Here is a 25,778-nt window from a genome sequence, read left to right on the forward strand (position 1 = left end):
TTCTTTATTAGGCAAACCAAAGTAGTGTCAGGAGAAGCTTGGGGACCATCTTTTGCTATTAGTTTGGCAGCGTTCCTTGTAGCAAGCAGCATTGGCAAGGTATATAAAATTTTTATTTTTTCCCACTTATTCACATAGAGAATTAATATGAATAAAATTTTGAGCTCCACATTCCTGGAAATGAGGCCCTTGGACAATTTAGGAATTCTAACTTAAGGAATAAACATCACTATGCACCATTCGGGAGGACTTGGGGTCACTGCCAGGGCCATCGGGGTGACAGCCATTCTCTGGATAAACTGGTTATACATTTTTTAATTACTGGCATGTACCTCTCCGTCCCAGCGTACAGGGCCTCCTAGCAATTAGAGAGATCTGGGACAGAGTCAGCATAGCGAACGGTTCACCTGTGGGCAAAGGAGGCTCGGAATTGCGCTGGCACACAAGAACCTCAGGAGGGAATTCAGACTTGCCACCTTCTCTGTATATTTACGCTCAAGTGCGGCCCTTGCACAGACTTTTGATATTTCTGCATAACTCGGTTTTGAGATACTTCCTGTACTGAATCAAATTATTGTGCTACAAGACGACACGTGCTTCTTCCATGTTCCTGTTCAACCCTTAAGTCAGGGGTGAACGTAGCAGAACTCTGACAGTTCACAGGCCCGAGTGAAAGCTTTCCCACAGGGCCTGTGGTCTTCGTTGCTCTTCAGTCGCTGGAAATTCTTTTCCCCGCCACGTGTGAGCTGTGTGATTGTGTGTGTGGCATTCCCTCAGTGCTCGCCTGGCCTGGTGCTGGGCTGAGTGCTTCCCACTCCCTGCTGTGGGGGATTTCACCTCCTGGTCGGTGACTGCCCAGAGCAGGCTTTTCTCTGACACTTGGAGTGTAACTTAGATTCCTAGAAGAGGTGAAAGTCCCACCTGCCCAGGGCTAGTCACTGCACCCTCTTAGCCTTACAGCCCTCACTTCTGCAGAGGCTGTTGATCTGGGGCTTTTTGGAGGCGGAAATTGCGTGCTGTAGGTCAGAGCACTCTCTAAAGCACTGTCTGCCAAAATGCTTTCTGTGTGTATGGCTTCTCGACACCATTTTGTGAGAGTGGCATACTGCAAAGCACTGGTCTTTGGAGTCAAACTGGGTTTAGATCCGAGTCCAACGTTGGCCTGTACGCACTGATTTTCTTTCATAGAACGGGAGAGAGGAGCCTGCCTGCAGGCACGGGTGAGGGTTAAATGAGATACTGGATTGGTGTTGTGTTGAAATATTATCTTCATGAGCTATTGTGAACTACTTTATGAAGATAAAATATAAAGAGATACTTGGAGGCCCAGGGAGAAGGCATCTGTAGAGTGACTGCCAGCAGGCATGAGAGCCGTGAGGCTGAGAGTTTTAATCCTGGGCGCACCCACAGATGCTAGGATTTGATCCCAGTGATTTAGCCCTTTGGGATACCTGGTGCCACAACAGAAGTGTGTAATCTCCCACACCTAAAGTCTGTGGCCATAGTCTTTGCAGATAGAAGGGAGAAAGGGAAGTGGGAGAGTGAGATAAGGGGTCCTTCCAAAGCCAAACGCCCTGTGGTAGATGTTTGGTGCATGTTGTTGATATTTCTGTGTTCTAAGATTTCTCTGGCTGTTTTCTTGGCCTCGATGAATAAGAACAGTGCATTTCAAAACATTTAAAGTGTGCAGTGACTAGATTTTTTTTTTTTGGCGGGGGTAGGGGGTCTTAAAATGAATACTGCTGTGAAACGGCCAGAATGAAATACCTGGGCTGATGAAAGGTGGGTGCATCAGGGATTCCTCATTTTGCTTGCTGCAGAGGCGGTACTAAGCCAATAGATGGTGCCCTTCTGCTAGAAAGTGAGCTGCTTCAGAAAGGCACAGACGTGTGACAGGGAATGTCACCATCAGCCCTGGCCAGTCCTTCCGTCCCTGGATTCGAGTGGACTCTACAGAAGACAAGAGTCGCCATCTCTCCGCCTTGCTCTGAAAGGCCCGTGCCTGTGCTCCTGGCTTTCTGGCCCTGCACTTGGCCGTGAAGTCTGTGCTGACTTAACAGTCTGTGGCCCCGCCCAGCCCGGCCCGTGCCAGGACTATTCCAGAGCAGTGTGCAGTTTCAATAATAATAATAATTCAGCTTTACCTGCTGTCCTTTCACAGTGGGCTCTGCTGTGGAGAAGTGTAGTTATGCTCTCCGTAACTCTTCATGGGCTCTTCCTGGACCTACTATGTGGAGAGTCTTTGTACGTCGGAAGGCTTTTCACTGTGTGATTCATAGGTCCAGGGATTCACTGTCAGTTGGCTCTGCCTAGCACTAGCTTTATGACTCCGAGTAGGTTCCTCTCTGGGCTTTTATCATTTTGAAAATGAAAGTAAGATGATATAATCTAAAGATGAATCAAGCAAGAAAGTATTTGGAGCAGCACTTTGTACATGCTTTGTTATAAATAGGAGTCCTTGTCAGGTGCTCAGAAGGCCCGTGGGCTACACAAGCCTTTACTTGTGATTAAAACTAGGTATGTCCTGGGGCTGGAGTATAGTATAGCAGGTAGAGTGTTTTTCCTTGCACTTTCCTTGCCAACCCGGGTTTGATCCCTGGCACCCTGTATGATCTCCCTAACCCTCCAGGAGTGATCTTTGAGCACAGAGCCAGGAGGGAGCCCTGAGTATTGCTGGGTTTGGGCCAACACCTTCCTCCTGCCAAAAAGAAAAAAAAATCAAAACCCACAAAACACAACCTAAACAAACACTAGGTATGTTTTATATATCATTCAACTCTGTTGTCCTTTGTCTCCGAAGAGCCTGAGGGACATGAGAGCTTGGAAGAGGCCAGCAAAGGTGAGGTCCCTGTAATTGGGGCTGTTAACTTAGAAATGTGGACCCACGCAGAGGAAGCCGGGCCCCGGTGCTGAGCTGAGTGCTGAGTGGGAACTTCCGGTTCCTAGCAGGGCCTAATGATGTGGGAGACTAATAAAGAGAAGCAGATCCTAAAGTAATTTTCATCTTCTTCCTGTCCCTTGCACTTTGGTTTAGGGACTCCCTGGGTTGAGGGACAGCGGTGTTCTGGCTTCATCCTTTGGCGTTTCATTAAAATACACGAACAGAGAGACCCCAGCCTTTCACGTTGGAGGCCTGGATGCCCCAGTTGTTAGTCTTTTCTGAAGAATAAGTATTTATAACCTGTCAGGTCAACCAGACATTGCTGATGCAATTCTAAGAAACATCCCTGTTCCTTTCAAGTGGCGCTTTAAATTATTTACTTGGAGTGAAATTTAACTCCTTTCTTGACTATGTTGCCTTTGGAAAAGGAGCTGCAGTTTTTGAGAAGTCAGTTTTGATGAAAATGTTGGATGCTTTAAAGATCCATTTCTGAGCATCTTAAATGGAATGATATTTTTATTCATTGGGAATAAAAGGTAGACTTTCTGACATTGAGGTACACTTGCTGATGAAAAGGAAGCATTCTTCCCCCTCGCGAGGGGTTTAAATGTAATACTCAGTGCTTACTCAGGAGTGAAAACATCAAATTAAACTGTTTATGCTGACAAAGGACAAATCTGGATTTCAGCAACCCATGCAAGATCGTCTGATTGCTCGGCCTGCCTCGCCTGGAAGCTCTTGGCCAAGCCTTGTAATGAAATGCATGCATACAATTAGAGCACCGCGGGGCTGTGTCTGGGCGCCCGGAGCCGGCGAGGCTCCACTGCTCTCTAGCGGCCGCGCGCCATCCCCCGGTGCCGGCCTTATTGTCTGTTCATAAATCAGCTCTTCACACATTGGCAGTGTTGGCCTCCAGAGCGGCACCCACACCGGGAGGCTCGGCCTCGCAGGCAGGAACGGAGTGAAAAATGATTCCCGTCGTGAGTGAGTCTGGATGGAAAGCACCTCGTGTCTCGCAGGCCGAACGGCCCGTTGACTAGCGAGGAGCTGGTGTGAGCGAGCACTCTGTCGGGGAGTGCCGACACTGATGGATTGGAGGCCTCCGCGTGCGGCTCCCCCATGCTGCGTGCGCCTGGCCCCCGGCAGCCACAGAGGCAGACAGGGCCTCGGGTGCCTCCAGTGTCACAGCCCTCGAGCAGGGCAGGGCCGGCGAAGCCCCGCCACCGCCTCTCACTCTCAGCTTCATGACTCGGAGAGAAGAAGGGTGGGAGCCTTCTGCTTCCGCTCAGACTGCCAAGCCCGGGTCCTGCTGAGAAGGAGTGCGTCAGATGGCTTCCAGAGGACAGGGACTGTGTTTCAGAGTCCTCGCAGTAGCTGGCTTCCATTGAGCCGTCACTCTGTGCCAGACATTCTGTGCACGATCGTCCTGTTCAGGTCTCCCAGACGTGCTGTGCGGGAGATTGGTTCTGCGTCATCCCCTGGGCGCTTGCCTGGTATGCAGTGCAGGGTGCCAGGCTGGGCTGCTGGAGTGCAGTATTGGCGGCGTTCACATTGAGCCTGCTGGAGTCTGGGTGATGTGCGCGGTGACGGGGCGGGGTGGGGGTGGGCGGCGGTGAGGACCGAAGCCACCACCCCTGCCGCCGTGTGCATCCAGAGCCTGCCCTCCAGGGTCATATGACATGATGTGTTGGAGGCAGTGTGTGTGTGTGTGGGGGGGGGGTGTGGGCGCCCTCTGAAGTGGATGTGCGTGACTCAGGAGCCGTAAGACCTAGACTTGCCCGCCGTCACCACTTACTGACTGCATCGCCTTTATTCAGCTGGTCGAGTCTCAGCATCCTCGTCTGTGCAGTGCAGAAAAGCCTACACCGTTTCAGTGCGGGTCCAGGCCTGGAAGACTCGAGACGAATGTGCCCCCTTCCCTGGGCTGAGAGTTCGAGCATCAGCCTTCTCAGGAGGGCTGTTCTGCCCGCTGGCTGCTGGAGTCTCTCTGGAGTCGGACTCGGAGCACTAGGTTTTAGAAAATCATTTTATCATATCTAGTAACTTAGATTCTACAGATGCCATTTGGGGTAGTTCTTTAATGAATTCTAATACACAAAATAGTTTTTTTTTTTTTTTTTTTTTGCTTTAAAATACTATCTGAAGCATGTTCTGCTGGTGTTTAAAAATGTACAGAATGTGGGGGCCGGAGCGATAGCACAGCGGGTAGGGCGTTTGCCTTGCACGCGGCCGACCTGGGTTCGATTCCCAGCATCCCATATGGTCCCCTGAGCACCGCCAGGAGTAATTCCTGAGTGCAGAGCCAGGAGTAACCCCTGAGCATCGCCAGGTGTGACCCAAAAAAGCAAAAAAAAACAAAAACAAAAAAACAAAAAGTGTACAGAATGAAAGCAGTTATTTTAGAGAGTACCAGTTTCTTAATGCAGTTCACGGTCTGTCTCGAATTGTTTTGTTCTTCCTAGAAGAAATTTGCTTCAAACTGGACTGTTGACAAGTTAGGGTCAGAAACAAAGGTTTAGGAAGTGGAGACTTTATTCACCGTTTTGTTTTTTGCTTGTTTGATTGAAGCTATTGTTGAATAAAAATATACCGGAGGGATCTTGCTAAACAATGGCGTCTATTTCATGAGTCAAAATATTTAGCTAAAAACCTAGCCTCATGGACTGCCAGGGGAAGGCACACAGGTGAACGTGTGAACTAGGTGTGTGGTGAATCATTCTGTTGAAGTGTGAAGAAAGAAATTGGAAGACGTGCTTCTGAGGGTTGGAATCTGAGAAAGTAGAACCCCTCCTTCCCTGATTATTTGTGTCTCCCTGCCCCCTCTCTGGGTGTCCGTGGCAATCTGGTTTTCAAGCATTTGCTTTACTCCTTAAGAAGATGCAGGAAAGGACACAGTGTGTTCTTAGTTCAGAAGATCAGGGTTCAAAATCCCAGATTGACGAACCATTTCGGCAGTGTCATCTGGATAATTTCTTCATCTCTGAGACCTGCTCCCTTTTGTCAAATGGGACATTTGCTATGTGCCAAGTCTTAAGAGCAAACCACACGGATTGAGCTTGGAGATTTCTCAAACACCATGTGCACTGTGTTTGTTGTGGTCCATTTGGCAATTTGCCGCAGAGCAGACTTCTGGATAAGTGGGATCTGGCTTGTTGCTAATGCATGCCAAAGGACTTCATTCTTCATTGATTTGTTCTGTGGTGCTGGGAATTGAGCCCAGGGCCTCACATGTGCAAGGCATGTGCTGTACTGCTGTGCCACCTCCTTGGCCCCAGACGTGATGTCTAGATCGTCCAGAGGAACCCCTCCCCTGTACAGGGTGGAGCCAGCCACAGCATTTGCCTTGGGGTGAGATTGGAGGCTCCCTTCCTTGGGACTGTTGACTCTGGCTCTCTCCAAGCCCCTATTTGCACTTGTCTTGCATGTGGCTGGCCCGGGTTCAATCCCCAGCAATCCATATGGTCCCCCAAGCACCTCCAGGAGCTAATCCCTGAACACAAGAGCCTGGTAAATTGCCAGATTTGTGCCCTCCCCCCCCCCAAAAAAAAGAAAATATTATGGGGCCAGAGCAATAGTACAGTGGGTAGGGCGCTTACCTTGTCTGCAGTAGGTCTGGGTTTGATGATTGGTAATCTGTTACTCTATATGGTCCCCTGGCCCCATCAGGAGTGATCCCTGAGCTCAGAGCCAGGAGTAAGCCCTGAGCATCACAGGGTATGGACCAAAAACAAAACAAAGATTGCAAGTAATGTGTTATCTTTGAATAAACAATAAGAAAACACAAACAGAAAATAGCTACACCCAGAAATAGCATAATCCGTTGATCATGATTTTATTGGGGGCGGTGCCGGGCACGCACAGTGTACCCCAGACTTGTGATGTGCTTTCAGGTTTGCCAGGATGTGTCGATAATCAGATCTGTTAATAATGTTTTGAAAATGCATCTCCCATGTGCCACCCCCTCACCCCCACGACATATATCATGGAAGCTTTCCAGTGCCTACATGCAGACCGCCTTGAAGGGCTCAGGGAGAATCAAGCCGTGTCAGAGACAGGCAGCGGGCCTGCTTTCTGGGGCTTACAGGCATCTTTTTTTTTTTTTTTTTTTTTTTTTTTTTCTTTTTGGGTCACACCTGGCGATGCACAGGGGTTACTCCTGGCTTTGCACTCAGGAATCACTCCTGGCTTTGCACTCAGGAATCACTCCTGGCGGTGCTCAGGGGACCATATGGGATGCTGGGAATCGAACCCGGGTTGGCCGCGTGCAAGGCAAACGCCCTACCCGCTGTGCTATTGCTCCAGCCCCTTACAGGCATCTTGTAAAGAACTAAGAGCCCCCAGTGGGATTGGCAGAATCAAGGTGGTTCCCCCGCTGGGTGGCTAGTGGGTCTGGAGGTGCGTAATAGTTCTTGGCCCCCGGGAGTGAAAGAGAACTGAGTGTGAATTCTTTCCCACATGAATGGAAAGTTGATGTGTGGCTGAGCAAGTATGTGCAGTGTGTGAGATGTGTGTGCTTGGGGTGTGTGTGGTTTGCATGTTAGATGCGTCTGGATAACAACTGAGTGTGGTGTGTTTGTATGAGGTGTGAGAGGTGTGTTTTGTGTGTTAAGTGTGCACGTATGAAGTGTGTATGATGCCTATGTGTGAGATGTCTGACGTGTGGTGTGTGAAGTGTGTATGAGGGGGTATAGGGGGTGTGTGTAGTGCATGTAAGGTGGTGCATGTAAGGGGGATATGCATGAACTGCATGGGGTGTGGGTGGGGTGTATATGAGGTGTGTATATGAGGGTGTATATGAGGTATATGAGCAGTATGTGTGTGAGAGCAATGTGGAGGGGTGTGAGGTGTGTGTAGGGGTGTGTATGAGTTGTGTGAGGGAGTGTGTGAGAGGGTATATATGACATTGTCAGAGGTAAAGGGGTTAAGTGTGTGTGTGTGTGTGTGGTGTATGAGGTTGGTGTGTGTGTGTGTGGGAGAGTGAATGGAGGGTGTGTGGGGTGTATGAATTAGTTGTGTGAGGGAGTTGTGTTGAGGGGAGCATGTCTGAGGTATGATGGGGTGTGTGTATGAGGAGGATGTGTATAAGGAGTGTGAAGGTGTGAGGTGGGTGTGTATGAGGTGTGAGATATGTGAGAAGGGGTGTGTATGAGTGTGTAGGGGGTGTGTGAGAGGGCCGTGTATGTGTGAGGGAGCGTGAAGGGGTGTGAGGTGTTCGGGGGAGGAAGGTGTAGGAGTGAGGGGGTATGAGGCTGTGTGTGTGTGTGAGAGGGGTGGGTATGAGGTGTGTGGGAAAGGAGTGTGAAGGGGTGTGAGGGGGTGTGTATGAAGTGTGAGGGGGTGTGTGTGGGAGGGGCTGTGTCTGTCCGGATGTGGCAGGGGAAGCTCAGTGCTTGAGTCGAGTCTGTGGGTGTCCCTTGTCGCTGAGTCTGGCTAGGCCTCATAGCTAGTGCTGGCTGAGGAGTGCGCCTCGTTCTGTGTCTGAGCGTCCTCCGTTCTGGCTGCTCGGGAGCCCTGGGTTCGACCGGCATGGTGGTTGCTTGAGGAGCCGAACTGAGGTGGGGACCCGAGAGGCGCAGGGAGGACGTGGCGTAGGCTGGCGTGTGAGACGGCGTCTGGCTCTGTGGCGCTCCCTTCTTTTTTTGCCTTTTGAAAATGGTACTTGCTTTCATCAAGGCACATAAAATTTTCAAAAGGAAAAAGAGTTGAGGCCTGATAGGCTAGTGGGAGCCGTCCCAGGGACACGATCTAACGTGAAGCGACTCACTGGTCTAGGATGTGGCTCAAGGAGTGAAGCACATGCCTTGCCTGTGAGGGACGCTGGGCTTGACCCCAGCGCCATGCGCCCCCCCCTTCAGCCGCGCTGGGTGTAGCCCCCACGACTATTAATAAAATCAAACGGAGCCACTCGGAAGCTTAGGAACAGAACCCTTTATTGTCCAACACCTGTGACGGTTTCATGTCTCTGTAGAGGAGACAGTTGGAGCGTTATTGGCCCTTCTGATGGAAAAGGAGTGGGTTGGCACCCCCAGAGGCATCTTGCACAGGGGAATGTGACGCTTTACAGCCCACACGAGATACGCTCCCCACCAGCTACTACATCCTTCCTAAAAATACGGGACAATATGTAGCAAAACCAAATAACTCTCCTCATTTTTTTTAAAGGTAAATTGTGGGGCTGAGTACAGTGGATAGGACATTTACCATGCATGCGGTCAACTCGGGTTCGATTCCCAGCATCCCATATAGTCCCCCGAGCACTGGCAGAAGTGATTCCCGAGTGCAGAGCCAGGAGTAACCCCTGAGTATTGCCAGGTGTGACCCAAAAAAACAAAACAAAACAAAAAGGTAAATTGTCCTTGCCTGTGCTGTGTCATCCCAGAAGGCAGAAGGGGCCTTGAGGCTCTCCATGATCTTCAAGTGGCATCTTTGCAGGTGATGCAGGCGCTGACTGCACCGTACTTGGCCGGCTCCTCCTTGGATAGCGGTTCTCCCCAGACCGCTCAGGCTGAGCGGAGACTCACCCCCCAGCTGTGGAAGGGCACCTGCCAAGGAGCAGCCTCTGGGCTGTGGCTTGAAGAGTAAGGAGGAGCTGGGGGCAGCGGGAAAGCCCACGCCCAGAAGGGCCAGACTGGCAGCGGTGATGGTGTCCTTGTCCGATTTGTGGGGTGTCGGTCTGGGGGAGCAGACAGTCATGGAAGGCCCTGCATGGCTGCTCTCCGCTGACACGAGATCCTGGTGTGTGCACATCCGGGCTGGTGAGGTGCTCACAGCTCCCCCGGCTGCCTTCTCCCCGCTGTGTTGTTTGTTCCTTGTGGGCAGGCGTCCTGGAGCCCATCCCAGGGGTGGGAGGCGTGATTCCTGGTGTCTGTCTTCACTCTGCACTTCTGAGCCGACACCCCGAGCCCCGGTTCCCTTCCCTGGCCTGTCGTCACGGCTTCCTCAGTGGCAGCAGTGAGCTGTCCCACTGTTGAACTGGGGACGGCAACCTTTGTGGAGGAGCAAATCAGGGCCCAGAGTCGTGCTTCGGTCTGGGCATGCAGGTGTCCGCTCAGGCCGGTTGATGGCCAGAGACTGCATGTCTCAGGACTGTTGTAGACTGTTTCTGGAGAAAAGGCATACATTGGCCATTCTATAGGTCGTTGCCTGCTGTCCTTGCGTGGCATTTGTCTGATGATTTATTTATGTATTTGGTTATTGGGCCACTCCCGGTGGTGCTCAGGGATCACTCCTAGTGGTGTTCGGGAGACCATTTGGGGTGCTAGGGATCGAGCCTGAGTTGGCTGTGTGCAAAATAGATTCCCTACCCACTCAGGCCCTGATGATTTATTGTATGTACTTTAAGTGGTGTTGGCCTGATTAAAGAATTCTGGGCAGAGAGAGAGAGAGAGAATCGGTCTTTTTTTGGGGGGGTCTTTAAAAAAAAGAGGAAGAAGAAGAATGCTGGGCTTGCCATCTTTTCATTGTTTGCCTCGTAAGTTGCTCTTTGTCCCACATTCATTACTCGGAAGTTATATGGCGGGATTTGCATCGTGTTCTCGTCCACGTGGGCCTGCTCAGTTGTGTGATCTCTGAACTGTGTTTGGAAATCTCACTTCAGCTTCCAAACAGCAGCTCTTCAGTTTCCAAGAAACCTGTTGGCAAAGTGACTGCACTCCAGCTCCCAGCAGTTCTGTGCGTGTCTGAAAAGGGGGCGCCAGAGGCTTCCTTTCAGGAGCGAATGTCATTTGCGTGTGACACAGAAATTGTTTTTAATGGTGAATTTCCTTTTTCAAGTTTATTTTGGAGTCTGTTTATCTTTGAAAAGGTGATTTGGAAATTTTAAAAACTACTGCTTTCTAGAAAATGTGTGTGGTGTGGCATGTGTGTAGGATGTGTGTGCTCAGTGTAGGGGGAGTGTGTGTGTGTGTGTGTGTGTGTGTGCTGTGAAAACATGTATGTTGTGTTTAGTGGTGTGTGTGGGAGTGTACTTTGGGGGTGTAGTGTAAGGGAAGTAAATACTTTGTGGGCAGTGGTACTGGTTTTGGTTTTCCTTCTAGCTCCCCCCTCCCCCCCTTCCAGTCCCCAATATCACTAATACTCCATGTCATCAACCCCATAGTGCTCCATGACATTCTGTATCCCTAACCCCCCAGTCACTAAAGCTCTCCGTGGCCCCTGCCCTGGGCGGACAGTTTTTGTTCCGAGTGTCTAGATTAGTAAATCATTTCCACTGTTAAGAGTTTTTTCCCCCCAGCCTTATGTCTGTGCAGGAAGAAAGTTTTTGATAAAGGAAGAATTATAATAGTGGGGGGAAATGTTTTTTATTTCTTAAAATATGGATATAACTAAGCAGAAGGAAATTGATATGCCTAGGAAAAATACGAGTAAGATGAATCTATTTACTGTGAAGCTGCCAAAGGAAAGACAGGAGGAGAAAAAAAAACAGGGTGAATAATTTTATTAAAAAAATATTTTTTTTTGACCACACCCAGTGGTGCTCAGGGCTTAACTCCTGACTCTGTGCTCCACGATCATTTCTGGTAGGGCTTGAGGCTATGGAGAGAGCACGGGGGCAAGTGCCTTAACCCCTGTGCTTTGCCTGAACCCCTGTACTGCATCTCCTTCCCCCAGGCGAGTCATTTTTAAGGGCAGGTGCCTGTAATGCCGCTCCGCTGTCCCTTGAATGATAATGAGGGCGTTTCGGCCAAGTGAGTGGCTGCCAGGGAACTCCCTGCCCTTCCCCTGTCCTTTGTGAGTGCTGCTCGCGGGCGGGCGCTGTGTTTACAGCCCTGCTGGCTGCAGGATGCTGAGACAGGTGGGAAAGGCACTCGTGCCGTGGGCGCACTGCGGGAGGAGTTTGTATCGGGAAGTTCTTTTTCCCTGAGATTTCCTTAGCCGCTGCAGTTTCCCTCGTTCTCCATGATGGCTGTCTTTTGTTTCCGACACAGAACCAGCCCTGTTTCTGCTGCGGTGTCTGAGGCGGGCGTGTGCTTACGAGCTGACTTCCCCGTTGCTCAGCCTGTGTCCAGAGCAAATGGGCAGCCCACCCCACAGGGATTGACCCTGTTTCCCAATTCTCCAGGACACGTTGACTAGGAAATTCAGAGGTCTGATTTGGAGGAATTTGCTTATATGTGTGTATATATACATGTACACACATATGTATGTATATTATATAGATGTAGATATAGATATATATGCCAGTAATTTCTGTCTTCCTTTCAAAGGGCTTTTAAAAAATATCCGTTTAGATTGCCACTATTTTTTTTTTCTAAGGAGAAAAAAAGCAAGAGAGGGGGAAAATGGGGTTGCCTTTTGCTCCCAAAGCTTAAATGAATAGTCATTGCCTGTAATGCTGGTTTCCGCCCGACGTTTCCTACTGCTTTAGCTGTGATGTATCCAGTGCTGGGAAGGTAATGATCCTCAGCCACAGCAATATTCTGTAACAGGAGTATCTGTCATATTCATCGGGATTACCATGTTCATTGATTTGTGTCTGTAAATCTGCTGCTTCTACCCTTTAAATTTGATCTATAATTGGACCTCCTTAAATGGTTCAGATAAGGTAGTCTGTATTTTCTCAAGGCAGCGTTGCTGTCAGCTTCTCCTTTTTCATTATACATTCAGCAGACTTGATAAAATCAGCAGGACACCTCATTTGAAACTGTTTAATCGCTGCCTTTTTCCTTTGCTAAACCATTGAGGTGGTCAAGCGGTGTACACAAATCATTTTAAATAGAAAATATGGTTTTCTCCGTGACCCAGCTAAATAGATAGTGTTATGCAAAACAAGTTAAAAAGTAATAAATGCCAAAAAAATCTTCTAATTGGAGTAAAAAATTGTGGGCAACTCTTTTCCTTTCTCCAAAAGTAGAGTATCCTGAAATACTGCCAGAACCCTGTAAAGACAAGATGATAGTTTTCTAAAGATTCTCTGGTTTCCGAACAAAGCAAGTTTAAATTTTCACACAGTGCTGAGCTGCCTTTTACGCCCATCCAACGGGGGCCCATGCTTATTTGTAATGCCTTTACATCCTACTTTGGTCGGGAGAAATTTGCTCTCTGTTAATATCTATGCAGCATAACCTTTCAGCCATTCGTTCGCTTTTGTGATCATAAATTTTTGTTTCTTTGTCTGTCATTTTGTCTACTCAGCTGTTACTCTTCAAAGTACAAACTAAAAATAATAGCTCCAAATAAATGCCACCTAATAAAGTGTTTTACAGTTGGAGCTGGAATAACCTGATGGCTGCAGCTCACAGTCCTATTACCATTGCTGGGGCTCTAGTTTCTTCCCTGCGTGTCAAGGTGACTTTACCGGGGCCAGCTCATTAAAACAATCTATTCTTCCTAACTGGCTTGGTATTTAGCGCTATACCCAGCAGCCTGCCAAGACACAATTGTGGAGCGCCAGCCTCACAGCAGAGGGGATGTGAAATTATGCAGCATTCGCTTGCTGGGGGAAAAAAAAATACAGATTCTCCATAACCTCATTTTCCAGCTCCAGCATTTTATTGTGAATAATTTACAATTACTCCTGTTGGTAGTAGAAGTAGGGCCAGTTGCAGGTTTGCCCGAGATGGTGGTAAGTGTTACTCTAGGCTTTTGAAGAGCAAAAGCTGTTTACCTGGTTTCTGTGACCCTGTAGAATTAGAATTAATATTTACATTGTACAGGAGTGTGACACTGGGCGTGGGCACCATTTTTGCTGCCCTGAGGTAGACTGGAGGTGGCGAAGCTGGGAGTCGATGAATACACTAAAAGTGCATCTTTTTCTTACAGGCTCTGGCTCCTTGGCAGCGATGGCTGTATTTGAAGACAAGTTTAGGCCAGATATGGAGGTATGTAAGGCCATGCAGTCGTGTTCTCTTCCCATGTCTCTCCAGTTGTGTGCTGGACGTGTCAAACTGAACGCCGAGTCCGCCTGTTGGTTCGAGTGCCCTTTGGCTCAGACTCTGTTTGCTCAGACCAGTTGCTTGGAAAACTTCCTCCTGAGTGGCCCCGCAGTGCTCCCTGGGGCTGGAGGGCTGTTTGCCTTTGGACTGTCAAGGAATCCCCGTGGCTATAAATGCTGTTGCCGATTAGAATGTTTTCTTGTCCACGATCTTCCTGTGACTTGAAACCTCTGAAAAAGACAAGTTTTATAAGATCAGATAAACTGTGTGTTTCTTGCATGTTACACTGACTTGGCTTTAAAAATGGGGCCATGTGGAAAATCCCCGCATTGTCTACATCTGGCCAGGGAGGAGGGGACGAGACTTGGTCTTCTCAGGCAGAGCGTGAGGGCTTGTGTGTCTGAAGTGTAAGAGATTCTGTGATTAGGTTTTCTTTAGTGGGGGAGGTGGTGTGTTCTGCATACCCTGCAACCTAGGGCTGCTTAATGACAGGTGTGTCCCCGTAAGCTGCCCCCCTCCCAGCCTCAAGGAACAAGTCTGTCATCTTTCCACGGGGCTGCAGTGCCCCTCCGCTGTTTCATCCTTACCCTCCACTGGTATGTAGACTCAAGTCCCGAGCCAATCTTCATTGGGTTTTTGACAGATATCAGGTTTCTTTTCTTTTTCTTTTTTTTTTTAATGGGGCATATCAACTTCTTTTCAGCAGCTAGTGTGCTCTTTAGGAGAGGCTTACCCTGAGCCTTCTGTGCAGACCTCGGCCTTGCAGGGCAGTTTTGCTCAGCTACCGAAGGAGATCTCTGGGAGTTATTTCTTGGCAATGCTTTATGTCCAGTCATCTTTGGACAGGATTGAATTTTTGAAAATGTTTGTTCTTTTACCAGCTCATTGTCATAGACACACATAGTGCTCTTGGCACCATCATGCTCTCTGCCCTTGGTGCTGTGCCACGGTTCTGGAGGGGCCGCAGGACATGGGCTTGTAGTTGCCACTCTGCCAGGCTGGGTGTGTGCTGCCAGCGCTACCGGCCCCTCGGTGCCCGAGGACAAGTGCACGAAAGGGACTTGGTCCCCAGGGCTGGGGGCTGTCTCTGTCTTATGCCTTTGCAGGAATTCAAGCATGTGACTGAAGATAGGATTTAGCCGGGCATTTTATAAAAAACAAAACAAAACAAAACAATAGTGTCTTGCTCCAATTAAGAATCGTAAACAGGTCCAGGCATCAAACACAAATGAAATTAGGATTCGGTTCTCATTTCTCAGTGTGAAAATTTATTCCCATATCAGCACTATTTTCTGTTTGGGGTCCTTAGGCACACAGCGAAAAATTAAGATATATACTGGGTCACTTAAAAAGAAAGAAGGAAAAAGATCTCCCAGTTTTCTAAGAGAGGAGTTCTTAAGTCTTCACAAATCCATTAGAGCTAACAAAGGTATCAGGGGGTGCAACTGATGGTTGTTGTTTAGAAAATCACCTCCGTGACGTCAGGCCCTCCTCAGCCACATTAATCTCTTCATTTTCTATTTCCAATTGTTTGGAACCTCTGTATGGTAAAGGAAAATGGGAGTTGTAGAAAATGTTGAAAGTGTGGAACACAGTGAAGGTGATTTAATGCTCTTCTAAAGTAATTTTACATTATTTGGATCCGAAATGATTGAAAGGGCATATATTTAATACTAAAGTGATTTTGGAAAGTAAGGGGGACTCTCGCCGTCCCTTCAGTAAAACTTCTGAGATCATCTGTTTGAAGATTGCTCCTCAGATCCATTTTATCCGGAATGTCGCCCACGTCCTGGCGTGCGTTAGCTGTGAGACCTTACCACAGGTTCACTGAGCTCCCATTTCACATGGATCACTAACATTTACAACTGTGGTGACGGGTTTTTGTTCCTGAAGTGATTGAAACTCGATGCAGACTGACAATCGACAAAAGTGACTTGATTCCACTGATGGCGATGGTAGTACCTGCCTCTCGGGGAAGTGCGCATACAAGTGAATGAAAGGCAAATAGTAGAATAACAGTTGTCAGTAGATAATACTTGAAAACTCTAAAGAGATGTTAACAGACACTAAGAAAACACATTGTTCAGAGCAGACAGCTCCCTGCTGCCGACCCAGCTTCCTTTTGCAAGATGCACTGCCTGCGTCCAGGCTGCTTTGAAAAGGTGAGGGTCACCCTGTCACTGCCTTTTTTTCCGTTGTGACAGAGACTGAATCCAAGTGTCAGTTCTGGCTCTGCTATTTCCTAGAGCACAAGGACTCACAGGCATTTTGGCTTCGCGTTTCCTAACTTCAGTTTTGTTTCTTTCCGACTAGATTTTCTGTCTTCCCGGGGCCAGAAGCCCTCTGTCACTTTCCTTGCTTGCTTTGTTGAGTTCACAGGGTTGGATGACTAAACCCGAGAAGGATTCTGGACCCGTCTCAAGCGGAAACCCCGGAGACCACTGTTCCCTCAAGTGGCGCGGGCACTCTCAGGACAGTGGCCGCTGCCCTGACGGGGACTCGCTGTGGAGTGGAGGCGCCACAGTTCCAGATTGTGTGCCGCGTGCTGATTTTCAGGCCAGGCTGTTGGCTTTGTTGTTAGAGCCAGCAGAGGAGAGGGAACCCTTCGTCCTTTTGGAACCACACACCCGTGCCTTAGAGGCACTGGGCCTCCGTACTAGAATTTCTGGGAACAAAGTGCCTCCTCCATGAAGACCTTGAGTGTTTTCTCCTGTCCTTCACTGTGCTGCTCGCAGAATCGCCACCCGCCACTTGTGACAAGTGAGCACTTGAGTGTGGCTAATCCGAATTGAGAGGTACTGAAAGAAGCAAACGTCCCCCAGAGTTCAAAGACAGAATCGGCGCTTCTACAACACTTTAATAAACTCTTGGGCACAGATAGATGGTTCCAGGGGTGAGGCACTGGCCTTGCCTATGGCAGACCCCACTTTGATCCCTAGTACCGCATATGGTCGGTGCACCGAGCACTAAAGGGTGTGACCAAAACCGAAAATTAAAATAGGGCTGGAGTGCTAGCACAGCGCGCCCGGCGCTTGCCTTGCATACGGCTGACCTGGCCTGAATACTGCGCATCCCTTGTGTTCCCCAGATCCCCACCAGGAGTGATTCCTGAACACAGAGCCAGGAGTAAGCTCTGAGCACCCTGGGTATGGTCCAAACTTGCCCTACCCCCACCTCCAAAAAAAAAAAAAAAAACAAAGAAACACTGTGCTGAATACACTTTGAAATAATAGAAAACTTCAGCCTGTGTATGTGTGGCTCACATACTCTTATTGATAGGGCTCGTTTGGCATTTGCTTTTTCTTTTTGGGGGATGTCTCCCAAGCAGAGCCACTCACTTGCAGTGCTGGCTTATGTGGGGGCCTGAGGATGTGGAGCTGGGGGAGCCCTGTGGTGCCAGGGACCACCGGGGCTCTGTTTGGGGACGTTAAGGACGGGGGTGGGCGGGTAGCTTCTGTTGCCGGAGCTTAAACCAGGGTCAGGTGTGTAACCTCGCACCCATAGCCTTTCTTAAACTGCTCATTTGCCCAGCAGACAGAAATCATACCCAGGTGCCACCTGTTTTGCTGTTTGTCGCGCAAGTTTACTATCATGTGCATGTAATAAATCACAGCATCAGAGTACAGTTTGATGGGTTTTGGCATTTCTGATTACCCAGGAATGGTCACCCCATCAGGACAGAACATCACTGCGAAGGGGTCTCCACCCGGTCAGGTCCCTTCTGCGTCTGTCCTGCAGCCACGTCATGGCGCCTTTTACATGGAAATTTGTGTTTTAAGCGCAGCTTCCGTCTACTGATGCGACTCTGGCTCTGGTGTGCCGGTTGTTTCTCCCCCATGCTGGTGGAAACGAGTGCCTGCCACTACATGAGAAGGCGCTCCGGTGTCCCGGCCCTGCGTGAGCCCCTCCCAGGGCTGTGACTCCGAAGCTCTGGGACGGACGGGGCTGCCTTCCGCTGCCCTGGGCTGCTCCCTGCCACAAGCGAGTCACTGCGTCCTGTTCCCCCCTTAATCCTGCCTGTGTGCCTGTGTTGGCCCCGCGGTGCCTGAGTTGCTTTCTCGTTTATTTGTGTCCCTGTGCTCCCTTGTACTTACCTGTTCCATTGTTCCCCGGCTATTTTTAGAGGTAGCTCCCCTGTTTGCCGGTGTGAGAGAGAGTCTTGAGGTCAGGGGCCATGAAATCATCTCTGTACTCGGCCTCCTGGTATTTTCAGGGCGCGTTTGTTGAGACAGGATAACCCTGAGCACAAGCAAAATCTGAGTCATCAAGAACCACCTGGGAAATAGAAGGGACTTTTCTTTTCTGCCCAGCTAGAAAGTGCTGAAGGTTTGTTTTTTATTTTTGAGATAACAGAGGAAGATAAATAGCGGGTCCACTTCTCAAATATATACAGTATCGGGGCAGTCAACACAGCAAACTCCCCATTAAGGACACGGGCAGAGCGGCGGTGGGGCAAAGGGCAAGTGCTCACTGGGAAAGTGCTGGCCGGAAAGCAGAAGCGGAGACCCAGCCGGGTGCCTAATGTGCACCGGGGGCCTCTCCCCTTCGCAGCTACCCCGCCAGCCACTTGCCTTGGGTCAAGCTCCGTGCAAGGTCACCGCGACATTTAGGGCCGTGAGAAACCTTTACAGGCCCTCACGGTTGCAGCCCTGGTCCTGCCCCTTGGAGTCGTGTCGTTTTCCTGTTCCTTGTGCTCTGAGGGCAGGGTCTCCCTCGCACTGGCATGCTCCCTTCCTTTGAAGCAGTTTGGCCACTTCGTCTAGCGTTCAGTCCACTGAGCTGTGGCTGCGTGAACGCTCGAGGCGTGCAGGATCCTGACCTGCTGGTGCCGACTCGCAGGCTTAATTTTTCGCAGCTTATTCGGACGCCTGTACCTGTATCCTAGCAGAGTGGTGGATTTTGAAATGTGTGACTTGGCCCACAGGACAAGGGCTCAGTTATGGTAGAGACTTTTAGAGGTTTTTTTTTTTTTTCCTGTTTTGTTTCACTTTTGGCTTTGCTGCTGATGAATTAGAAGGAGCCTTCCCCTTGATTTTCCCTGCCCCTCTGTGGCTAAGGCTGGTGTAAGAACTGTGCCCTCATCCACATTGTTCCTTACAGACTGACTGGCGAGGAAATTGGAGATGACCACACCGGCCCTCTGAGTGCGTTTTCCAGTCACCGTGAAAGGAATTTGACCACAGTACTGGAAGCACGGTGTGAGCTTTGGGAGTGCGTGTACATTAACACCGCCGTAATCGCTGAAACGAGAACATTGAGGGGGAGAGGGGATGAAGGAAATGAATCAGGCCACTTGGACTCGCGCCCCCCTCCCCTTGGGCTCCATCCCTTGTCTTTGTAAGGAGGCCTGTTTTCATTCTAGCCCAGTGTGAAATTCCAACTCCCGAAGACGGTAATTCATTAAAATGGGTAGAAGATGACTATTTAGCCTGTCAAGCGCAGTACGGTCCCCTTTGCACTAATTGTCAGGATCGTGTGGGGGCCGCTGGAGGGTAGTGGGGTGCGGCAGGACCCTCACATCACAGGGGCATGATTCAAAGGCACCCGGTCCTGCACCCTCTGGTAGTGACTTGCAAATTAGCATCTGGAATCTAATTAAACACGCTTAATGAAAGCAGGACTGAGGGCTGCTGGAAAAGACAATCAGCGTTTCCCTTCTCTGATACCCTCGCCGCACCATTGAAGTTGGTCACCCAAACACGTCTTGTGGGCACTTTTTTTTTTTTAAATTAGCATTTATTTGAAGCCTAGAAACTGTTTTTCATTCTGTTCTGCATTTGGCATGCTCTGGCGTCCCCTGAGAGCCATGCCACAGCAGATAGAGCACAATATTTATAAATCCATGACAGGCAATAATAGCAACTTGAAAAATTCTTTTGCTAGAATCTCAAGTTGAGAGCTGCCAAAAGCTGAGAGGATCAGATGTGCGGTGGCAGCTGCCGTGCCCTACAGTTAGAATTCTAGACTTTGAAGATGCTCAACTTAAAGAAATGAAGACTGCGGGCCTCGCCAATTTCTGCAGGTTTCTAGAGCTCTGGCTCTCTGCCTTTTGAAGATGGGTTGCCGAGGCTCCTCACCACCGCCTGAGGCGTGCGAGCACCAGCAGGCTCTTCCCCCTCCACCCCCTCGTCGTCGTTGGCGTGTGTCTCCTGTCTGAAGCAGCGCGTGCTTCGTCAGGGCCAGCGCTGAGGGCCCTTTCCCCGGCATGGGGCCGAGGGCTGCGCGCTCACCTAGACCCTTCAGCGAGAAGCTGCGAAGATGGATGGTGACGTGCACAAGTGCCACTGCAGCCAGCTGATTTATGGAGTCGAAGCGCATCACTCGGCAAAGCGTTGGCCCGGAAAGGTGCCCTGAGAGATTGCTGAAGATGCGAGCCGCTCGCGTCCAAAGGCGCCGGTCACCTCCCGAACCCGACGCCACGCACCTTTTGCTGCTAGGGAAACAGAATTCATCCGTCACAGCAGGCGGCTGCAGCAGCCACTGGAAATCAAGGAAGTGGAGACCAGTATGGAGTCTGGACAGTGGCTCGTAGAAGGAGCTGTCAGGTTCCCCCACCCCCAGCCCCTTATGTGCGTCCAGTAGTAGAAAGTCACTCAAGTTACAGACGCATCGGTGCTTTCCACAGGGACGGTAGCCTGAGCATTCTGCGTGGTGTGGATTAAAGCCAGAGTCTGTTCTGTTTGACACACGGGCTGGTCCCCGCGGCTTGCGAGCTTGAGGGCGGGGAGGGCCGATGGGAAGGACTGGTGCTGGGGAGCGGGCTGGGCTGCGGGTCTCTCCCCACCGTCCTTGGTGTCATGCTGGCAGTGCGCGGCCCGAGACACAGTGTGCCAATGGGCATCCAGAGACCAGCCTGCAGGTTGCTGTCAGGATTAGATGTGGTCTGTAAAACACCTCAGATGGTGGCTCACACAGAATTGGCTCTAAAATATGGCAGCTGCTCTTATTTTTTCAGTCGTTCAGTGGTAGCATGCAGACATCACACAGCAACGACTAACATTATTTGTGCTTGTACTGGGCTCGGCGAATTATGGCATAATATAGATTGATAGGAATCGTCTTCCTCATCGCGAGCCTGGAGCCAAATCTATGTCGTGGGCAGGAAGCGAGCGGGAGGAGCCTCAGAGCACAGGCCGTGCAGACAGGGCCTTGCTGCCGTCGGGGAAGGGGAGGCACACGCTGCCGTAACGGCCGGCGCGCCTGGAGCGCTTCTGCTGTGTCCAAGCAGCTTTTGTCCATTATCTCATGCTTGGCCACAGCCGCGTGAGGTCTGGGGGCCAAGTGTAGGCAGGACAGGACTCTGGGGTGGGCTCATGCATCTGCGCGGTGGGGTGGGGGGTGCTCTTTCAGTCGGTCAGGCTGGCTTTCGACCCCACTCGTGTGATAGATGCTCGACGGGCAGTGCCCTGACAGCAGAGTTGTGGGAAGACGTCCTTCCCTGGGTGCGGGAATGTGCCCGTTCTTTTTCCTGGTGTGCTCTTGTGAAGGTGGCAGGAGGCCAGGTGTGGCGGAGGAGGCCTGTGAGCTGCGGTGGGCGGGAACTCAGGAGTCCAGAGATGTAGGGACCAGGGAGGTCACCGGGTGGTCCGATAGCTTCCTCAGGTGACTCAGCGCATCCTCAGTTGGACCCTGACACTGTGTGGTCATCCACACACCACTAGGTGTAGCCCTGGAGGGGGGTCCTGAGCACTTCGGGGTCCAAGCAGCAACAGTCCAGCCTGCTTACCGGAAGTGACCCCTGGACCCCATGAGTCACCCCCGCCCTCCGAAAAGGGAAAAGGAATTAGAGCTATTGGGAAATAATAAATTGAGTCATTTGGTCACGATAGTTCATTTTTCCTTTAGATTCTACATTTCCCCCATCTTCTAGCTATTTTCCACCCTGAATACTCTGGTTCTCCTCCCAGTTTTTTTTTTCTTTTCCCCCAAATGTTCTTTATAAGAGAATTGTTTTTTCTATATATATGTTCAGGCGGCATCGCTCTTTCACATGCAGTTATGAGACCGCGAGTCTTTAAATACTGGTGAATGGCATTTGTCCACTTGAGGCACATCATGAATATCTTGGACAGAAATAAAGAAAATAAGCAAGACTATTATATTTGAATAATGAGGTGCGCTTCCCCCCTCCCCCTCCCCCCAACTGCCAAAACTTTTTAATCTTCGTCAACAATTGTTCTGTCTTCCGTCTTATCTGGGTTGCATCTGTGTGGCTCAGAGCTCCGGGGCCCTGACAAGCGGCATATGAATTTTGTATTCATTAGTGATCCTGATCCAAATGCTTCTGTCCCTGCCACGGGGGCTCAGGTGTGGAAGCTGCTGGCTAATCCTGCCAGCTGACATTCGAGGGTTTAATGACTCCATAGGAAGGTGACCACTCACTGGGAGGGTCGCCGGCAGGACCTACTCAGCAGACAGTGGAGATCAAGGAAGACTCTCAGCGTTCGGCCGGAGCGCCGTCCGGTGTGACTCGAACCCCATTGGCATCAAACACAGTTTTAAGTAAATGTAGAAGGGGGAAGAAACTGACCTTCAGTGACTATCATAAACAATGATTTTCCTGTCTGCGTGAATATTGATGATGTCTCAGAGTATTTTTCTTGTAACACTTTATTAGGTGTCAGTTTAATGAGCTGAACTTTTCCAGATTTTTAGATTTTTAAGGTTATGTTTGGCGGTGAAATTTGTTTAGGCATCTTAAATGTCCAAGGAAGAGTATGTATGCTTAGGGCCAAATGCTTTTTAAGGATTTGAGCTGACATTTTTGCTTATTGCGGTCTCTAGTGTTTGTAACGTCGCAGTTAGAATGTGATTCTCTGACTTCTGACCTGTCACTTGATGTTTGACATTTTCTAGAGTCCTCCATCCTAAAAATGTTGGGTGCCTTATCTTAATCACACATTCATTGAGAGATAATGTTCATCTATACCTCTCATCCATTGCAAGTGGATGGTTCATTGTTTTTTTAGTGCGGGCACAGAACTGCGCTGTTATCACAGTGTGGCATCACAGTTTTTATCATCTTCAAAGGACGCCACATCCCATTAACAGTCCCTCTCTTATACTTCGGCACCCTCCCCAGCTCGTGTCAGTGACTTCCTGTGTCTATGCCCGTGCCTGCTTTGGATATTTCCTGGAATACGAATCATATAATCAGTAACAGTTTGTGACCTATATCTTTCATTACATATTTTCATATTTCATCTGTTACACTTAACTTGGTGAGTCATTCCCTGTATTAGGGGGTGCCCAGGTAGTGTCAGGGAGCCCCTGGCCGGCAGTGCGGGCTGGATGGTTCAGTGTTTATCTGGGGCTACCGGGGCTATACTAGGCAGTACTGGTGGCGGGTGTGCTGTGCCAGGAATCAAACCCAGGACCTCGTGCGTTGCAGACATGCGTTCCAGCCCTTTGAGCTGTTTCCCCGTCCCTTTCTCCCCATTTTATGGTTGAATAGTGTGCTGTATGGACAGACTATGTAAACTTAATTATTTCTTAGTTGATGAATATTTGAGGCGTTTCACTTTGGGGCTGTTGTGGAAAATGCTGCCATCAACGTTTGTGCGCAAGGTGCCTTTAAAGAAAGGTCTCGCGTGGTTCTGTGTGGTCATTTCTCCGGGTATCAGTAGGAGTTGGATTGTTGGGTCACGGGTGGCTCTGTTTAACCTCTGGGAGGAACCATGGGCCTGTTTTCCAGAGTGGCTGGGTCACTTAGCAGAATCTATTTTTGCACATCGTCACCGACACTGATTATCTGTCTTTGATGAAAGTCATCCTGGTGGTGGGTGTGAATTGGTGTCTCATTCTTCCTAGGTTAAGAACTAAGGCATCTTTGGAAATCTTCCACTCGTACTATTAAAGTGCATGTATATGTGAGCTGAATTTGTGCAGTAATGGGGCTGATTGTGTATATGTATATGTTTAAATAGTGAAGGTCTTCTGTAGAGACGCTTCTTTGAAGTTGTCATTTATTTCTGGTAATTTCTACTCATTGACTTTCCTTAAAATGTGAATTTTAAAGTAAATGATGTCTTTATTGTTGGGCAAAAAAGTATTTGTTTTCCCTCGTAATTTTCTCTCTGGTTGTATTTAATGCGAAGCATTAAGTTTTAGAGGTGTTAGAACCCAAAGCTGAACTCTTTGGAGCCTTGTATAGAATTGTTCTTACTAATGATTCCCAGCGCAGTTAGCTTTAGAAATAAACAGATACTGGTGTTGTCAAGTTGTCATTGTGGTTCTGTGAGTGATTCTGAGAATTGCTATTAACCTTTAGTGTTTCCTAAAGTGGGTGATCTAACACCCTCCCATACACACACACACACACACACACACACACACACACTCACTCACTCACTCACTCACTCACTCACTCACTCACTCACTCACTGGAGTGATCCAGGAGTTTGGCAGTTATCTTCCATGCGGTGGGGAGGGGGTGCTTTCTTCCTTTTAAAATAGATTGGGCGCTGACTGATTTTATTTTTTCTGAAAGTAGGCCTATCAGTTTGGGAGTCTCTTTAGATAATCAGAAGAGGACACTGTTGATGGTTAAAGCTCTTCACCAGCATCAGAATTTTGGAGCCTTTCTTTTTAAAAAACGTGTGTTTGCTCTCCTGGATCATTCGAACCCATAGTGTGCCAGCATAGGAGAGGTGGGGAGACTGCCCGGGACTTTTCTTGCTTACGTCCCCTCTCACTCTGGCCTGGGCCAGGAGGGGGCTTTCTCTGGGCTCTTACCTGACATTGCGGTCACTGGATTTTGTGTCCTACTCGGTGATCACTGTCTCTCATTAGGAATCGGTACTTAACTGTCCAGTTCCTCTCACCAAGTCAGCGTCTACCTCTCTGTCTGTTCTCCTGAGCCCCAGTTAATAGTGGTGACTGGATTTTATTTCCACGCTCCCTCCCTTTGATAAAAGTTGAAGTTCAAGTGGGATGTTTTGGGGAGGAGGGGCTGAAAGAAGATTTAGGAGAAGGATACCAAAGGAAAGATAATAGTTTACTAAAATCTGCGGTGAGCCGGGAATGAGTTCCTCTTGGGCCTAGGCCCCTGGAATTCATAAATCTCAGGGAAGTATCTGTGTGTGAAGCTGGGGGGGTAATGAAAGTACTCCAGTTGGTGAACTGGCATAGTTCCTGACTTTGAGCTCTGTGTTGGTGTTACTGCCAGTGGCGTTTCTGTGCAGTCCGCTCCCCCACCCCCTGCCCTTGCTATGTAAAAAACACTTGCCTTGCTGTGCAAACAGTGAATTTTATTATTTTACATAATCAATAGGTATCATTCAGCTGAATGCAAAGCGTTATATTGGTGTGGTGACCCAGAGGTAGTATTAAAAGGGGCTGTTCTGTGTGGTGGGAGAAATTCCTCAAACAGTGGCTGGAATGGGGCTGGAGTGATAGCACAGCAGGGAGGGCGTTTGCCTTGCACGCGGCCGACCCAGGTTCGATTCCCAGCATCCCATATGGTCCCCCGAGCACCTCCAGGAGTAATTCCTGAGTGCATGAGCCAGGAGTAACCACTGTGCATAGATGGGTGTGACCCAAAAAAAGCAAAAAAAAAAAAAAAAAACAAAACCCAGCAACTGGAGTGATAGTACAGTGGGAAGGGTGCTTGATTTCCTCCTGGCTGACCTGGGTTTCATCTCGGCATTTCATATGGTCCCCCAGCACTGCCAGGGTGATCCCTTAGCACCACTGGGATGGTGTGGCCTTTCCCCCTGCCAACCCCTCCACCCCCGCCTCCAAGCAAACAAAATAGAAATTCCCTGAACAGCTCAGTAAAGTGGATTGAAAGGAAGGGGTGATTTTACTCTGTAGTAGATAGGTAATTATTTGTGATGCATTTCTTTGGAGCAGGTGTTCCATTTGAAATGTTTTTGCTTTATATATTTCCTACAACTCTGAGATGTAGGGGAAGTATACCATATAGGAGAAATATTTCACACAATGTATTGCTTGCTGCACCTGTAGCAGAGATCTAGCGAGCAGTATGTAAGTTCTTTGTGACCAGGGACTTTTAATCAGCT

General features: G+C 49.3%; 1 protein-coding gene across 1 annotated transcript in view; it reads left to right on the top strand.

The window, feature by feature from the left end:
• PSMB7 (proteasome 20S subunit beta 7) overlaps window positions 1-25,778 on the top strand; it is a 61,078-nt gene that overhangs the window by 21,602 nt on the left and 13,698 nt on the right. The window contains exon 6 of the mRNA XM_004613335.3: window positions 13,643-13,701. Coding sequence (XP_004613392.1) covers window positions 13,643-13,701 — 59 coding nt within the window. The remainder of the gene's footprint in view (window positions 1-13,642; window positions 13,702-25,778) is intronic.

The sequence above is a fragment of the Sorex araneus genome, chromosome 1, assembly GCF_027595985.1.
Source record: "Sorex araneus isolate mSorAra2 chromosome 1, mSorAra2.pri, whole genome shotgun sequence".
NCBI lineage: Eukaryota > Metazoa > Chordata > Mammalia > Eulipotyphla > Soricidae > Sorex > Sorex araneus.